This window comes from Protopterus annectens, chromosome 2.part2, assembly GCF_019279795.1.
Source record: "Protopterus annectens isolate FY-2018-M chromosome 2.part2, PAN1.0, whole genome shotgun sequence".
Taxonomy (NCBI): Eukaryota; Metazoa; Chordata; order Ceratodontiformes; family Protopteridae; genus Protopterus; species Protopterus annectens.
In genome coordinates, this window is record NC_056730.1 from 742,821,262 (window position 1) to 742,840,787 (window position 19,526).

Below are 19,526 nucleotides of genomic sequence, written 5' to 3' on the forward strand. Positions count from 1 at the left end.
TTACAGGTTAGAGGGGAAAAAATGTTTGGCAGTTTTGAAAGCTGTGAGGAAAACAGATCTGTGATTGAATGTGGGAGCTCTACGTGGTCTGCACTTTTTCACTTGTGTGGAACATATTTATTGCATAGGTTACTAGTAATTTGATTGATGTTCCTGTTCATTGCATACCTCTTAATGCAAGAATTCTGGACAAAACTCTTAAAAAATTAGAAGTTAACAGAATAACAAGTTTTGCATTGGCATACATTTTTTGAAGTCAGAAACTGAAATGGTTGTCATTAATTATTTAGTGACTTCAGCACTTAATAATTTGCTAAAAGCACAGATTTTATGAGGAACAGTCCAAAAATATGACACAAAAATTTGGACAATCTGTGAAATTCTGGACAGTTAAGAGGTATGGTTCCTTGATAAGTTTATAAAACTGTATATTTAAAACATATATACATGCATACAGATGTATTCACACTCAGAGACACACACACACAATTGCCTGGTAACAAAAATACATTGTAGAGTTTTATGAGTAAGGGTCACCTTTAGACTGCTTATTATAATACTCCTGAGTCCCTGCATGCTGTCCTTTACAAGGTCATGAAGACAGAAAGAAAAAAAACTCTCATTGTAAAAATATGATCATAAGCAAGGGTCATTGTGTAATTTCCTAAATGTTGTAAATCAAGAAATGATAGTTGCGTATTAGTTTCTCCGGTTTTTCATTATGAATCTGTCTGCCACAAGCTTACTAGGTGACACAATTGATCTTTTGTATCTTTTCCTCTTTTTTTATTTGGCTTACTTGATTAAATGAATCAGCTGAAAAGTGCAAATAAGTTTCTTAAGTTATAAGCAGGGTTGTGTCTTGAATACCTTTCTGAAAGGGCAGCATAACCATGAATGATGTAAAGTGTAATGCAGCTTCAATTTGTCTATTACAAAATAATTTGGGGTACAGCATTATATTTATTTAGAGATTGCCATTTTCACAGTATTATTTCACACCATTTGGTCTTACTTACCTTGATGCTCAAAACAGTAGCTGTTTAAGGAAGTATTTTGTGTCATGCAATTTACATTAAATAGTATTGCTGTAAAAATAATCTATTATATCACTTTGTTTCAGCATTGAACAAAATTTTAAAGATCTGCAGCTAGCAGTGAGTGATTTGTGCTCAGAAGAAATTCCATCAAATGTTGTGGACCCCCTGCAGTGGTTAACAGACTGCAGCGTCAGTTTTCGAAAACCTCTTTCAACTCATCCAGATCAACTGCTTGAGTTCCTGAAGTGCCTGGTAAATACAATCATTGATTGTACCATGATTTTCTTTGTAAAAAGAAAAACAATTTAGGTAGACATTTTATAAGAAATATGCTTAGTTTCACAACACAAATGCCAGTTTATTATGCATTATCATTACCTGAGAGTAATAGATATTGAATGGTACAACCTTAAAGAAAATGTGGTAGTTTAAAGGTTTTTGCTACACTTCTTTGTTATGTGCTTTTATTGGGCAGACTGCTCCTCGGCCATATTGAATAAGGCAACTTAGAAAAAAGACATAAAACTCTAATATATCAATAATCCAACTTCATTTTTTGTAGGGGTAGGTTATCTTGTTAAGTTTGGCTCCCAGTACTTGATGGTTCTGCACAGGAGACCTTGTCAGACCATAGCATCTTAAATACACTGTGTTATATTTTTAGGTATTCTAGTAGGAATGCAGAGAAATGTGTTCTAAAACTAAATAATCGACCACCATGGAAGATATAGTTTATTTGATAGTCTGACCATGTGGATTAATTAGTAAATCACTCCTTTATTAATTTTTAAAACTTTTTTTTTATCGGTTCAGGATCCTGACAGCGCTGGAGCTTGCTTATTCCAACAACCAGTGTTTGTCAGTAGCTCTGGACAGGATGACTGACATGCATACACCGCACATATACCTATGAGGGGTTAGAGCGATTACTGTTTTCAGCTATGTATTTGTCCTTCAGAATATTTTATTTTTATGCACTTCATCTGGGAAATTGCACCTTTAGTCTAGTTTATCTTTTCATGTGTTGCATTTTCAGAGTTGCATTAAATGCTGCATTGCAGTTTGAAAACTTAAAGCCAGATTTTTTTCTTGATATAATGGGCTGTCATAATCAGTCAGACAGTAACAGTTCATAGTTTGCTCAATAATTTTGTCTGTTTCATTTTTTTTTTCCTCTTCCTTTATTCATGGGTTTTGGCTTACAGAGACATTATCAACCATTTCATTCACATAGCTAGTGAATAAATGAATGAATGAACAATTTTACTGCATACCATTTATTTTCCTGTATTATAATATGGTCGTATACCAGATTCTAGAGACAAATTTATTGTTAAATGTAAGCATGCTTTTTAATACAAAAAGTCACTTAGTTTCAGATTATTGAGCCAGTGTCGGTTAGTTTACCTTTCTTTTTCATTTTCTATATTTTTGGGTGGCATGCATTTTATCTCCTTTCAGTTTAAAGATTCCATTTGTAGTAACTAGTAATTTTGTAGTGCATTGCAGCACCATGATTATGCTCCAAAATCGGGAAGAAGAGAGGCTTGTTAAGCATTAAAAAATAGTAGTGGTCAGTGACCACCACAGAACAGCTGCAGGAACTACATAGAACTTTAAAACATATTCAGAGACTTCATTCAGACTTATTGTAGCTGAATGAAGTGCTCGAATGCATTATAAATGCCTTTCTGCTTTCTGGCACAGTTCTGTGGTGGGTGTCTCTTTCTGGCAGCAGTTAAGTGTGTTACAAACTTCAAAGCTGTGAAACACTGTTCCTAAACCTTTTCTCTAACTTTTGTAGCATATGGGAGCAAGTTAAGTTCCATGCACTACAAAAAATTAAAATCCGGTATTTCTAATCATGATCCTATTTGTTAGGTGTGTTCAACATGGATATTAAGATTCATCTCTTTAGCTTCACTATCAAGCTGAATTTCTTGACATTCATGTCAAGTATACATAACAAATCTGATTATGATTGGAGATCTGATCATAACCTTCAATATTGCAAGTTATATTTTTTAAATTGTGCAAATAGTGATTGTATTTCAGTAGTGGTCTTACTAGCCTGTTATAAGGATCCATTTGGACTACTTGGTCACTAGAACCATAAATTGTCCATAAATTTCTCATCTGTTTTTTAGAAGGTTAAAAAAAAAACAAGTAATCTCCGTGGTATCCCCGAAGTCTCAAAACAACCCACTAAAGTGTAGTGGGTCTAAAAACAAAACCGTGTAAGAAACTTCTCTGTGTGGAAGATTTTCAGTCCATATATTTCTAGTTAATCACTGTATATTAATCAGATCAGACAATAGTAGTAGAAGTAGTGAACGTAAACTCAAGTCAAAAAGTAATAATAGAAAATATATAATTCTACAGCATTACTAAGTAATCGAAAGTAATCCAAGCAAGGCAGGCAGTCTGTTTCCAGTCGAAAATCCTTTATTAAGTACACAGACAAGCGATCCAAGTAAAACAAAAATAGAGTAATAATTTCCTCACAAGCTTTCTAAATATATATACTTTTATCAGGCATGGGAGTGGTTAACTGTGCTATAAAACAAAGTGTTATTGGTACACATGTTAAATTCACATCCCTTCCCCCATCAGTGTGACATTTGAGCTGGTCCTGCCCTACCTAGTAGCTGTCATAATAATATATAGCCCTAATGTACTTTAATGGTACATCTTATTTAACCAAAGTATTAAGTCTGTGATTTTATACAAGGCAATACGTTCGCTACTTCTACTACTATTGTCTGATCTGATTGATATACAGTGATTAACTAGAAATATATGGACTGAAAATCTTCCACACAGAGAAGTTTCTTACACTGTTTTTTTTTTTTTAGAAGGTTAGAGATCTGTGCCAGAAAATCAAAACATGAACCGGGTATATGAAATCCATGGTAAGCTTGAAACAAAAAAAAAAAAGTAGGGGAGACATTTCTGGCAGAGGCTTCATCCACTGCCATAGGATGTTAAAGCTGAAGTCCTTAATGTCCAGTTGGATAAGGAGCTAGTTTTTGGGGCCCCAATAAGGGTGTTAACTTCTTCACCTCACCAATTGCCATCACGTAAAACAGGACTGTTCATTTACAGGCAATGAAAAGGTAAACCAAAAAGTGGTAAAAGAACCATTTCAAAAGTAAATGTCATGAGACAATAGGGGAAGGTCTTGAGCTGCAGAGACCATCTGCCAACAGAGAGAAGCCATGAAAGCATGGAATTCCTCCCAGCCCAAACCCAACCCCCAACCTTGCCAGTAGAATTGCTTGCAGACTGACACAGGAATTGTCCTTTATGGGCAACTATACTCATACATATCTTACTCTGTTCTCTTGATTGTGGATATTTAAGACATTTAGCTTTGTCATTAACATGTACAATGCAGATAAGTTATTTCTGTACTGTAGCAGCTCTACTTAGTTGCTGCTAATTGTTCAACCGATCTTGTTTCTTTTCTCATTTGTTTAATAATTAAGAATATATATGCATCTCTGTAACATGTCATTTTTGACCTGTAACAATTAATTGATAATATTTAGTTCATAGATTCATAGGTTTTTACTAGGCTAACAACCACAAGGAACTTTTTAAGCCTAGCCATGCATCCCAAATCACTGACAATTTCTGGTACCCTTGATAAGTGTAAGCAGGGGCTTGGAAGACAAAACATTTACAAACAGAGGCCTGGGAAATGAACCATTTACAGCAGGCTGCATGTGTCCTTTAGTGACAGATGCCAAACCAGTGATGAATGTCCTGATCCCCATCCAGTTGTTCAAGTTACACTTGAATTGCATTAGGGACGAACTCTGATTCACATGGATGGGGAGCCTGTTCCAGAGAAAGGGTAGTGTCTGGGATACATACCCATCTCTCCAGCAGGTCCTATTTACATCACATGCAGTTTAAGTCTTTAGAATGGGTAATTCTGGTGCAGTTTTTTTGTGGATATGCAGGAGGTCCATCAGAGTAGAGTCTGAAAATGCCTTGTATGCCAGGCATAGATCTCCCATCAGCAGCCTGTATGAGACAGAATACAGGGATAGAGCCTTGAGGTGGTCTGCATAGGACATGTTACTTACGCCCTGTATTCTTTTAGTGAGGAACCACTGTAGATGCTCCAGTTGTTGAATATGCTTGGTTGGGTACATAGCAAATAGGCCATCATACTCAATGATATGTATGATGAATGCCAAATACAGTGGAGCAATGACTTCCTTGGACCTAGATGCCATACCTTTGTTTATAAGTTGCACAACATAGAATGATTTCCTCACTACTGTAGACTCATGATGGTCAAAGACTAGATTACTGTCCCTGACTACTGGGTCAGCTCTTAGAGGTGTGTTGTTAATATGATAGTTATAACTGGTGGATGACTTCTTGAAGGACACTATTATGCATTTCTTGGCATTCAGCTTTAGTTTACGGCTCTGACACCAGTTGCTTGTCTGTGTCAGCCCTCCTTGGAGAACATTTGTGATGGTGGGGTATTCAGTGACAGCTCCTAATTTGCAAGTTTAGTCAGCCAGAGACTATTGCCACTGGCCATGACTTCAGGAGCGGACCCATGACTGATCCCTGAGGGATTCTGCTTGTGACCAGCCTCTTTGTAGAGCTGGAATCTCCAGTTCTAACTTCCTGGGTCCATTCTGTAAGCCAGCTGGCTGTCCACCAGGTGACATAAGGGTTTGTACCTTACCGCCTGAGTGTGTAAACAATGCCTGAGTGGGGTATTGTGTCAGATGCCTTGACCAGGTCAAGGTAGACAGTGTGCACTGTTTTGGCCTCATCCATTGCTTTGGTGACCTTCTCAGATAAGGCCACCAGATTGAGTAGGCATGACCTGCCCTTGACAAAACCAAATTGGGTTTGGTCCAGTATGTAGATGTCTCCTATGTCATTATTGATCATTTCCATGATAGTTCTTTCCATGGATTTGCATATACGATTAATAAGAATTATGGGTCTGTAGATGTATCACCTTTGTGTAGAGAGACAACTGTTAGCTGTTCTCCATTCATGAGGCATGAAGCCTGTTTGGAGGCTGCAGTTAAATAGCAATTCCAGATGGTTCGATAGGTCATGTTTCATGTTATTTAGAAGACGTTCTGGGATATTGTTTGGGCCCATTGATGCAGTGTTCTTGGCCTTCAAGAGAGCCTTAAGGACCTGCTCCCTAGTGGTAATAGGTGGAGTTATATTTGATGGTATTTCCTGAGGAAATGTTGAGGGGGATAGAGGGGTAAAGTTGGAGTGGAATTTGTTAGCCAGTAGGTTTGCTATAGCTTCTGGCTGAGTATAGGTGGCTGCATTTACAGTGAGCTCTGCACACAATGCTGTATTGCCTTTCAGGTTGCAGACATAGCTAAAGAATGCCGTGCAGTTGTCCTTCGTCTGAGAGGCCAGATTTACCTCAAATTTGGTTTTGGTAGACTTTATTTGTCCTCTGAGTTGTTTATTTAGTTTGGTGAGTATGCTTTTATCTGGAGTGAATTCAAATCAAACAGCAAGCAAAAAGACGGTTAGATCAGAACTAAGCAAATAAATTAATAAATAGAATATGAACCGGCAAAGCGGAGAAATAAAAACCTTAAAACTTTCAAAAACTTTAATGAACACTTAATGCAATAAAAGAGGGGAGATGCTCTTTCACACCTACTGTGGGTGCTTTATTAGATCTAAATAAAATACAATTCACAAAACAGTTAAATATTAGAAGCTACCTCGTGACCGTAAAGCCAGTCTTAAAGGGATATGCTCATTTAAGCCTCTAGCCCTTGTAGCTTGTAACAACATAAACAACTTAGTTTCAAGATTTTGTTCTTTTAAAGTCTCTTTTTCTACTTCAGTTTTGAAATGAATATATATTTTTCTTCTGGTCTCTCTACTGAATGCCACAAAAACATATTTTTTCCTTGGATAACTGTCTTTCTTTTTCACATATCCTCTCAAAAATCTATTATATATTCAGTCTCATAAATAATGTCACACAAAGTTTCATTATTAATAGGAATAAAAACTCTTACCCCTAATACCTTTGCACCTTCAGCAGTTTTACTGAAAATTCTTACAGTATAACTTTTATTTGTTCATAGGTTCATAGAGTAGTACTAGGCTAACTGCCCTTGTGAGCCACTTTAAGCCTAGCCAATTATCCCCTGTGAGATTCAAACCATGTACCTTGTGTTTGTAAGGCAAACACCTCAACCATTAGGCCACCCTCCCAACCCAAACAAAGTGATATACCACTAAGCCATGCCAGATTGTTTTCAGCATAAGATTTCTTGTTTAAATTACTCAAAACTTCCTGTGCATTTTCCATTTGTATTCTCTCCATATCACCCCAAGAAGTGTAACTCCTGTTCTCTGGTCACTTACATTAGCCTTGTCCATCACTAAATTGTTCTGCAACCTTTCCGAATGGAGGGTGGTAATATATCCATCACAGTGTTCCTCTTCCTGCAAAAATAACTGTTGTTGAAAAACATCCTTCAAATCAATAAAAGGCTCAACTGCCTTTTCTCTCAGCACATTCCCTTCAGCTGCATCAGAAACACCTTGAGAAGAATTGACGGTCTTCCCTTCATCACTGAACTTACTATGCTTCTCTTCAGAAAGCAAACATGCTTTTTCATGCTGATCAGTAACTCTCGATTCTGCAAGGTAAGGCATGACTGTCTTCTCATTTCCCTTAGTAGAAACCATAACACACAGAAGGCTCGACAACTTTCTCAGTGCCAAAACTGCCACACACCAATTCCTGTGGATCCATTGTATTTACCTGCTTCTTGTCTGAGCTGCCACTGCACCCAGAATGGAAGCAGGAAACACAAGAATGAGATATGCGCGTGTGTGTGTGTATATATATATATATATATATATATATATATATATATATATATATATATAATTTTATTAGCAATAGAAAAAATTAGACTATAGCAGGCTCTCAAAACATTGGCCACAGTTCAGGAAATAAGAAATCACAACTGCTTAGATATACCAGTTCTAAGTGGGGAAAAAGGGAAAATTTCTTAAACCCCACTGTCACATGTTCTTGCACTATGTGAACAGTTGCCAGTTTGTGACTTGGTGAAAAATGTCAACTGATTCAAAGTTTGAACGAAAAGTATATATATATATATATATATATATATATATATATATATATATATATATATATATATATATATATGGGTCTCTGTTAAACCATCGAATTTACAAACTGTCAAACCCGGGTTTCAGAAACACACTTTAGTGAATGTACAAACTATCAAAATCACATACAACCGAAACACAAACCATCAAAAGCAAATGTGGAAAACAAACTCGAAGTGCAACCTCACAGCAAATCCACAACAAATCCAACCTGTGAAACCCCCAATGACATGTCAAATCAAACTTCACCTTTTTAATAAGTTAGCAATGGCACAGACAAACTCCATGTGAGAATACTCTTCTCTGTGAGAGAAAATTGTTTCAAACTGCTGTTCTTGGCATATTAATGCCCTTTTCTTTGGTGACCGTGGACAACCTACAATCATACGTATACGATACTCATCAACCCTATTCTGCTGTCTGCAAATAGCACACATCACGGTGTACACATCAGAAACAGACTTCCCTGTTAAACATTTAAAGCGATGATGCCACGCTTCAACAACATTTTGTGTCCTAGGCAAACGGAGGTGATTCAAAATAGACACATTCCAAAATTCAACAGGGAACAGGAGAAAACCGTATTTGATTCGAAGATCTGGTAGAGAAATTCCTTGGTTTTCCCAGGAGATACCATTTCTCAAAATATGTCAGTAACTCCTTCCCATCATTAGGGAACAAACTCTTCAGCTGATAACACGTACTCACAACATCTTTCACCTCCAGAAAAGCAAGTGCAGCAAGCTTTTTGACAGCATGTTGGAATGATATATCTGCATTGTAAACTGGCCCTAACCCTAAGGTCTGTAACTTTCCTGCCGAAGTGAAAAAAAAACACGCTTTGCAAATCACATCATACCGTTTTTCCTAATGCTTCTTATAGCAGCAATCTCAAAATCTCAAAGGATATAACGCACTGAAGTGGTACAATCATGCTCATTAAGCAAAGCAAACATGCAGTCCCACATATAATTGTATGATTTCAGACTTTTTTTTTGTACATTAAACAGAATAGCAGTGGCATAACTCTCTTGACGGCCCCACATTTCACTGTACCATGAACGGTATACAGTTGATGGCAAGCCGACCCTTTAATGAAATAAGTCCCATCCATCAACCAAATATCTGCCTTAGCTAGGTCTTGCAAATTACCTTTTATAGTAAATACCACTACAATATTATCATTGCTGTTATCAGATTTCTTTTTTTGCACAAACGTACTACCTTTAAGCTGGAACTCCAGCACATTAAAATTCAGCAGAGTCTAACCTGCTTTCTGTGGTTGCCGTTGTAACTTCTTTCTTGCTCTTCTTACCTTCTGTAGAAAAGCACGCCTACTCGGCAAACTAGGGGCATACTCTAAAGAAGTAGATGCAATCGCATCATCCACAATAATACAGGGTGTATCATGCGAAAGAGTAGCCCTTTCCTTTAGAGCAACAACGTTGTACTTGTCTACCTGTGTAGGATCCCCTGGATGGTCATTGTACACTGATTTGAGCAATTCCTCCCCCGATGTAACAGAGTAATCGCTCTACCCTTGCATTTATCAGGCAACTTCCTAGTGCAACACCAATATTTCTTACACTTCGTAGCCTTCTCCAAATTATATGTATAGCCATCGAAAACAAGGATTTCTTTACCTCTTTGGGATGAAGTAGTGGTATAACTCTGACTCAGCACTCCTGGTGGCAAGTCTTCCATATTTGCAATTGGGTATAATGTACAAAATACAAATTCTCCCATACTTTAAATACTGCTGCAGCCTGCTATTCCATTCGATGATTTGCTATTCGACTCAGTGACGTTTCGACAGGCTGTTCATTCGCTAAAGTGTGTTTCTGAAACCCGCGTTCAACAGTTTGTAAATTCGATGGCTTAACAGAGACCCATATATATATATATATATATATATATATATATATATATATATATATATATATATACACACAACCATAAACACATAGATATACACAGAGACACACACACATACACACAGACACACACACAGTTTTCTTCTTGCTAAATATGATGCTCATCAGTGTCAACCATAAAGTTTGCAGTGGTATGAAGACTTGAGTTGTAAGTTTAATGGCAAAGTATAGAGAGCTTCTTGACTGTGTGTTGATGTTATTGTCATAGTGATTGCTGACACATATGTTTGGTAATTACGAATAGGATTTGGAAACATCTTTTAAGTGCTGCTGTTGTTATGACCATGCTTTGTATTTTGGCCTGCCTGCCTGTTGATAAGTCAACATATTTATTTATTAATGCCAGTGGAACTCTTAATAAAAAAGTAAGACATCTTATTGTGCCACTGACAGCCTTACTTCAGGAAGCCAGTAGGATCAACCAGGATGGAGAAGATCTAGCTGTCATTATGTCAAAGGATGACTGATGGTTCATTTTGGTTGCCCTGGTAATACTGCTTTCATAGTTCCTTGTGTTTATTCAGGTGGTGTTGATATAGTGACTCAAAGCAGCATCTTCACAGAAAAAATAAATGGAGCTTTTGTAATATCAGATCTCTACACTGAGACATTATCTCTTGAAAAGCTTCTGTCCTGTTACACTGGTGGTAAACTGGCTTACTTATAAGCTCTGAAACAAAACACTTTTCTATTCTAAAATAAACAATAAGTTGTCCACATGTAAATAGTCAGAAATTAATTTTGAATGTTGACAACTTTAGTGTGTTTCAGTAGAGGACTCATAAAATTAATCAACGACCACACATTTTAATGTTTCAGTTTTTAATCTAAAGTTTTTTTGTCTTTTCACAGCAACATTTTTTGAAGACAGAACAGGGTCAGGAAGAGATGGTATTTCAGTTTCTTCTTGATCTCTCTAGTCAGTGTGGTGTCATATTTCCATCTTTTCCAAGTGTATCATCCTTCCATTTTACATCTAGTGCATCTGTTTGTGCTGTAGATGATGACTGTTCCATGGACATTAAATCTGTATGGGACGATGTACGTTTTCATCTACGCCGCTTTGTGTTTGACAAGATACGCTGTTATCAAGAGTCAGACATTTCAAAGAAAATTCACTTTCAAATATACTGTTTGAAACAGCTTCAACTTTTATTTCCAGATTCTGAAGTTTTGACAAAATACCAAAACATGCGTTCTAAAGTGGTGCAAGATTTCTTAAAGAATTCGGTGCTTACATACTCAGAAGAGTTAAACTTTGATAAAGTGGCTTATAGTTACCAAACTGCAGTGCCTGTGCTATGCACTATGGTAGAAGAAGACTTATACACATTAATTGGAATTACAGACCCCATGTCAGTGGTGAAATTAATTAATGAAACACACTTGTCAAGCACCGTGGAAGAGCTTTCTACAGTTATTGAAAGGCTTTATGAACTGCATTTCAAAGAAAGTACCAAGCATGCAACTAAAGCCATCAAAAGTACAAACAAGCAGAAGGGAGCAGTGCACGTCCTGGGTAAGTTTTATTGATCGTCAAGTAGTCTGCTGTAGTTTTCTAGTATTTTCCTTATCTACATGTGTGCTGGCATCACAAAAGAAATGGAGTCAGGCATATTTATTACAATGTGAAGTATTTTTAACTTAATAAATGTTACAGGCAGATTTTTAAATCCTTTTGCTTCTTTCATGATCAAAAAAAAAAAATTCAGGTAGGGCTCCTGTAGACTCAGGGCTAATTTCATTTTAGTTAATAAGTGCAGATGAAACTTTATCTGTAGTCATGGTTACGCAGTTACTAACATGTTTCTCTTGAAGATTTCTACCTTTAGGCATATCTCAAACTACTAAGTACATAAATATAATAAAAGAAAATTATGGTGCATCAAGTCACTAAAGATGGTATACACTACTTTACAAATGCATGTACAGTGGTACATGCATCCATGCACATACTTAAACTAGCATGTTACACTGTGTGATATTAACAAAAGATGTTTAGTGTGATATTAACAAAAGATGTTTACTGTGAGTAGAGAACTTTCTAATTAATCTGACTAGAGTAAATGGAAGATTATACACCACAAGAGCTAGGTCTGATTTAACAATAGGAAATGACATTTCCTCCCACATTGAACAATTTGAAAAAGAGCAATAATTTTCAATTTAAGAAACAAGATAAATGGCAAGCATAGCTATTAAAGTCATATTCATCTCTACTCATGATCTACAGTGCTTTGTGTTATATGACAAGCACTGCACGTCTGGCCCTTGGATAGGTTTTCATAATGTGATCTCTGATATGCTGGGTGTTTTCTGGCATGCTGTGGCAGAACACACAACCACTGTTTCAGAATGCATAAGCAGATATTAGTCAAGTTTAATTACCTTCCACCCACGTAACTCTGCCAGCATCTGTATCACTGTTTAAATCCAGGTTGTCTGGGTCATAGTTGGGGCTACAACCCTCTGTATCGCTGAGCAGGCTCAGTCCTGGAGTGTTAAATCCCGTTGTATTCTCTCTATCAGACTGTACAGTATGATCTTAATCTCACCCCGGGATGCACAAGGAAGGTATGGAAGACACTGTTACTGTAAAGAAAGCAGTGGGAGGGAATGAAATGTTGTTACAGATAAACAATACAGGTATATTACTGTTGTTAAGTAACTTTTCATTCTGATGCATCTGTATCTTCAACATTAGTCATACTTTGTGTGCTTTGCAGAAACCTTAGCATACTTCAAAACTGTTGAATCAGAAAGTGTTGCGAACTTCTGTAGTAGACTTTGCATCCATCCTAGGGATGTGTATTTAAAAAGTTAATGACTGGTTTCTTACTGGCAATTGCTCTTCTAAAACAAGTTTGAATTTATACACGGGAGTTCCCATGCTTTGTCAGAACGGAATTTATTGTAAACTGCAATTCAGTTGTTCGACTTTATTTTGTTTACAAAACTAAAAGAAAGAGTATGGCCAGAAGTAACAGCTGAGCATGGTTTCCCATGTCCTCTGGTATTTGAAATGCAGAATGTTTTTAAAAAATATTTCCAAGGTAATAGACCATGTGTAAATCAGAAATATTTGTAATAGAAAAAAGTTAGTTGGCCTAAGGAATATTTTATCTGTACCCTGTAAAGCAGTAATACAGAGCAAATGTGGCATGCTGAGAACATCTAGTTTGGTATCGAATGGCAATACCTATAAATTTAACAGAATTCAGGTGGTGGTGCTGCGGTAGCGTTGTCGCCTCACAGTAAGACACTGTCCGGTTCGATTCTCAGGTATAGCGTCTTCTACGTGGAGACATGCGTGAATGGGCGTACCTTCGTTGAAGGTTGTGCGTCAGGCCTGGTAAGCCGGTACGTAAAAATCAACTGCCAATCATTAGCGGACCGGAGTTCCACTGTGGTGACCCCTAACCGGGAAAAAGCCGAAAGACACAAACAAAGTATTGTGCAAACATTAAAGTTAGTAGAATTTAGTATTGTGAGATCTATAAGGCTTTCATTTTTATTATTGTTTAATTTGTAGTCTGCTTTTTGATGCAGTGTTTCCACACAGTGGCTACAACATTTTAACAGTATGCATATTGTTTTCATTGCACTGCATTTGAACCACGGTGCGTCAGAAGTATCTTGAGATGAAATGTTACTCTCTGCTGTTGTGTCTAGCATACATTCAGCATTTTGCTTGATATAAATTATGATAGTTGGACAATTTAACATATCTGGTTGCAGAATTAAATTGGATAAATTCTTTACAAGTTGCATGTTAGCTGAATGTTAAAAAAAAAATACTGAGAAAACACAACTTTCGGATAAAGCAAAGTTTCTTTCTTTTTGTTTTGTTTCATTTTGGCTGCTCAACTTGACCTGCTTAATGGCTCCACTACCTTTACTTACAAGGCCCATTTGTTCCACTGTGGTGAGAGTCTGGAATAGGTCAGTACTTCATGACCCATTTTTTTACTTCCTGGTGTACCTTACCAGTCCATTCATTTTCCATTGGCAAATATCAAGTAGTAGGAAACTGGCAAGCTTTCAGTTCTAATATAGTAGCCTACCATCTCAAATGGAGCTCTTCTCTTCCTATGGTGGCTCCTTTGAGCTCCTTTAAGTGCTGCCTTCTATGGGAAGTGTCCTTCTGTACAGTGACATACTTGGCCGCTGCAGTTGCACAAGGACAGCATGTACTAGGCAGGTCCTTGCTCCAGTGGTATAATATCCAGTCCTCCTACTTATTAGGGCCATCTCCTTCCCCACCCCAGGATGAACAAGTTGTTAGTAGTTACTTACCCCTATTCTCCTCACCCAGGCTTTTCCAGGGCCTGAGCTTCTAACTGAAGTTGGGTTTTCTGGGTTATAGTCTGGACTTCATCCCTCTGGGTCACAGAGCCAGGAGGATAACACAGGCATTTCTTATCTCCTCCCACTTAGCTGTGCCTTACTCAGGCAAGGTTGCAGTAAAATAAAAAAATAACTGAAATTTCTTGTAGTGTAAAATAAGTACACTACAACTGCTCTAACTGAACAGTGACCTTTGTGGAGTGCATGCTGTTTGACTTGTACATTGTTCCTTAGTAGCATATTTGAGGTAATCAGTAAAAAGTAGGATCTTTTTTTCTAGAGTTATTTGCCTCATAGCATTGCATTCAGTATGTTTTACATTTATAACCAGATGGCAATTCCAAAAGTAGTATAATCATAGATGTTCTGCATGTGGCTCGTTCTTGCAGTCATAACATTAGGGAATTTTGGTTAACTGTCACAGGCTGGAATCCACTGTTGGGATAGACTTCCAAAGCTGAGCCCCTTCCCCCACAGTGAGGCTGAGGTATGTATTGTTCCCGTAATTCACATTTTTCCTACGTAATTTGCTCCTACCCTTTTCTAAAGATTCCAAATCCAGTTGTTGTATCTCTTACTATATTCACTGCTTCTAGTACAGTTGATTTAGACACTGATTTCCATTTTTTAGTATTTTTTTTTGGCAGCCACCATAATTGGACTCAGCAAGGCCTTACTATGTCCAGTAAATTGACTATGTCAATGTACAGGTACGACTACTGAATCCTACACAATTGCACTTTATAAGCACTTACAGGAGTGCATGGATCGTGCTATCCCAAACAGAACCAAGACGCTATCCTCCAAAAAAAGGAAGCCAATCTGGTGGTCCTCTGCCATAAACAAACTGTACAACAGAAGGAAGAAACTCTTACAAAAGAGAGTAAAATCTCACGAGTGGAGGAGCTCCCTCGTCAGCCTCAGTAAAAAGCTGCAATCCCTGATAAAATCCTCCAAAGCTAGTTACGAAAACAAAATCGCCACTGATTCTAAAGACAACCACAAAGCATTCTATAGCTATGTCAAGAATCTCAATGGCAATACTCGGATCTGCTTTGAGTTACAGCACAATGGCACTAAATATACAGACCCAACTGATATTGCCAACATCCTGGCAGATAGGTTCAGTGCTAACTGTACCCCCCTCTCACCCCCTTAAAGTGCCCCCCTCTCACCCCCTAAAGTGCCCATCTCTATACCGGAAGAATGCAAAGTTCCTGTAATCACGGCTGCACAGGTAAAAACCACACTCTCCAAAGCCAAGATCCATGGGACCAGACATCCCAGGCTGCGTTCTACACGAACTACAGAACGAACTGGCACCCCACCTAAGTACCATGTTCAATCATAGCCTCACCTCAGGCTTTGTGTCTGCTGAATGGCGCACAGCAACGGTTATCCCACTCCACAAGGGGGGAGCCACCACGGAACCCGGGAACTACTGTCCCATTAGCCTGACGAGCCTGGTCTGCAAGGCCATGGAACGTATCATCATGGAACTTATAAACAAAGAGATTGATAATCTCCAAACTCTGGATCCCACCCAGTTCGGGTTTGTAAAAGGCAGATCATTTCTCCTAAACCTGATAGACTTCTTTGAAGCAGTCACCAAAGCTGTAGACAAGGGTAAGGTGGTTCACACAGCCTATCTAGATCTTGCCAAGGCTTTTGACACCATCCCCCACTTTGGAATTATAGATAAACTCACTAAACTAGGTATAAATCCCTATGTCACAAGATGGGTTGCCAACTGGCTCACTGACAGAACCCACACTGTGAAAGTAGCAGACTCCAAATCTGACTTCAGACCAGTGACAAGTGGAGTACCACAGGGTTCAGTCTTGGGTCCTCTCCTGTTTGGTATCTACTTCTCTGAAGTACAGGCTAACAGAGAAGGTCTTTGGCTAATGAAGTTCGCAGATAACTGCAAACTAGGAGCCATAATCGAAACTCCCAACGATGTGGACATCCTACAAAAGGGCCTCACGGAGACAGATGCCTGGTGTCAAAGCCATGGCCTCAAGCTCAATGCCAAAAAGTGCAGTGTCATCCCCTTTGGTAAAAACTCTGTACCCATGAACTACAACATAGGCAGTAGTATACTTAACACTGAAAGTGTGATAAGAGACTTTGGGAACACAGGTGGACAGTAGTCTCTCCTTTGATAATCACATCGCCACAGTAGTCAGGAAATCCTTCTACGTGGCACACCTCATCACAAAAGGTTTCTCATCCAGGAAAAAAGAGGTCATTGTTCCCTTCTACTCATCACTCATTAGACCCATTATAGAGTCCAATGCCCCTTTTGGTATGTATCTCACAAGACATCTACAACAACTGGAAAGGCTGCAGGAATACCTCACAAAGAAGATTACTGGCCTCAAACAGATGCCCTATGCAGTCTCAAAAAACTCCAGCTTTACTCCGTCACATATTGCCTACTCAGAGGTGATCTCTGCCTAACATACAAAGCTATGTCAAACCCAGAGCTGTTGGACATGCTCCACTTAAAGAAATCCCAGTCCCTCCGAGCTACACGCTCTAGGGACATAAACCTTGTCACCACATTAAACAACATGCCGGAGGGATAGATTCCTGTCCCAGAGACTTCCCGTACTGTGGAATAAACTACCTATCTATATCAAACAAAGCTTCTCATTAGCACTCTTCAAGAAAATCTTGATGATTGGATGGGAAATAGGAAATTCACCTGGGGATCACCTCTGTTGCTCTGCTTGACAGTGGCACAGGAAAATAAATTTTCTTGGGTGGCAAAAGCCAGGGTACCTTTTTGGCTGGGCTTGTATAGGCCCCAGGGCCGATAGCCTAGTACCTACCTATGAACGTATAAATTGTGAGTCTGTATCATTGCTCAGAAAAATTATTCCCTACTTACACCAATTTGCTCACCCAGTATCTCTGACAGAGTTGTCTGCAGGAAATCTTTAAAGCCTACCAACTCACTACACTCCTAGAAAATATGTTCCCAATTACCACCTTCCTCCGCATCACACCTCCAACATTTGCTGTCTGTATGAGGAAAACTTCTCTGGAGTCTACTTGGGGTATAAAAATATATAATTCAAACATTTCCAAGCAAAAATCCTAAATCTTCTAGATTTTGTTGCATATTTGGGAGAAAACATATATACCCATATTGATTCTTCGTGAATTGCTTATCCAATTTCTCTTCCCAATCCTTTCTAATCTACTCTGATTGATTCTTATTGTTATCATGCAATAGTTTATATGCTCTACTAATTAGTCCTTTAACAGCAGATTCTGTTCTAGATTCTACTAAAAACTCTACCAGTGGACTTTCATTTAGGACCCCCATATTTCTTTCTGTTTGCATATACTTTGTTCTTGACATCTTCCCAATCTATTAGCTTTCACTGTCGATTTGCTCCCAAAACCTTGGTTCCTTTTCCAGTTTTCTCCAATAAATTCAAGGCCTCCTTTTGTCTGTTGGCTGTATTCCTAATTGCAGTCATCCCTAACAGCAGAATCTTCTTTCTCCATTCCCGTGTTGGCTTAGTTCTTAGAATACATTCTACTACTTAATGAATTTAATACTATGTATGATTATTGTTATTATCCTTAAAGGTCTGCATCCAAAATCCCAGTCTCTCCTGGTTTCTTGAGCTTTTCCCCTGTTTCATCATCACTTTCCACTTTGAATTATAGGTTTCTACTTGTGCTATGTATAGCAGCCTTAACTGTGTAGCGCTGAAATACCCCTTCAAATTGAGTAATCCCAGTTTGTCTCATTCTGTTGGAAGAATCATCTTATCCCACGTGATTCTTGCCGTCTTCCCCTCTCAGATAAATTCCTTCAGCTCTTTATTAATTGCTATTCACAACTTCTCTTGCTGACCTGAGTAAAAGATTTAAAGGGGCTAAAAACATTTTAACCGCTTGTGTCTTTCTATCCATATCCAAATAACAGAGCTTTCAATTTCTCAGTTTTTGTTTTATCTTTTATTTAGTCTCTTCCCATATATCCTTAGCTACCACACTGGAATCATTTTTAATCCATACTCCTAAATACTTCATTTTATCATGTCCCCACAAGTACAGATATTGCTGAACCAGTTCATGTGTGGTTACATAATTTACCACTATTGCCTTTATTTTAGTTTCATTAATTTGTATCTCAAAAAGATTTGAAACTGTCTCAAAATGTTCCTCAATACTGTAATGCATTTTTCTGGTTTTGTCAGGTATAAAATAATGTTATCTGCAAATATAGCCAACTTTTCTGAACTACCACACCAATTATATTCTTGAAATTCTGAGTCTCTTATTTTCTTTGCTAGTGGTTCTAAATATGATGTAAACAGTAAAGGGGAAAGGGGCTATGCCTGCTTGGTTCCTCTCCTAAAGCAGAAGTTGTCAGAAAGGATCCCACCCACTTGAATTTTCACCTCCAGTCCCTCATATATCCCCCTAATCAACCTTATAATTTATCAAGGAATGCAAATGCTTCCATTGCCCTGTTCATAAAGTCCTAGCTTACTCATTCAAATGCTTTCTTTGTATCAAGACCAAACAACAACAGTGGTATTTTCTTACATTCTGCTTCCCCTCTGGATCATCAATGTTTTGTTAATGTTTACCTCCCTTCCACAAAACCACACTGATCCATATCCATCAATTTTGGCATCACTTTGGCCATTCTTTTAGCTATTATAGATGTGGAAGTATAGCTATCAGGTGACTCCATAGGCGTCATATTCTTCACAAAGGTTATTATCACCAGTATGTATGCTTGTTAGTTCTTGAGCATGGCATTAATCCTTCCATATCCCCATTTTCAAGACACCAAGGCAGTATGTGAGGTGTGTGCTTTGGTTTAGCTTCTGCACCAAGAGAGTTTGCAAAGTGTTTATCCCTAGTGATAGTACACTGCAGGACCATGGCATCCATATTTACCCATGCTTAAGCAATTGCCTGATACAGGTACATAGTCTGGTGGAGATGCAGAGAGCACTGACATATACTCTTAGGAGTATCTCAACAAAATGAGCTT

At 38.1% G+C, this 19,526-nt stretch overlaps 1 protein-coding gene across 1 annotated transcript in view; it reads left to right on the forward strand.

Moving 5' to 3' along the window:
• KIAA0825 (KIAA0825 ortholog) overlaps window positions 1-19,526 on the forward strand; it is a 1,661,419-nt gene that overhangs the window by 292,345 nt on the left and 1,349,548 nt on the right. The window contains exons 3-4 of the mRNA XM_044064463.1: window positions 1,124-1,292; window positions 11,000-11,666. Of these exons, the coding sequence (XP_043920398.1) occupies window positions 1,124-1,292; window positions 11,000-11,666 (836 nt within the window). The remainder of the gene's footprint in view (window positions 1-1,123; window positions 1,293-10,999; window positions 11,667-19,526) is intronic.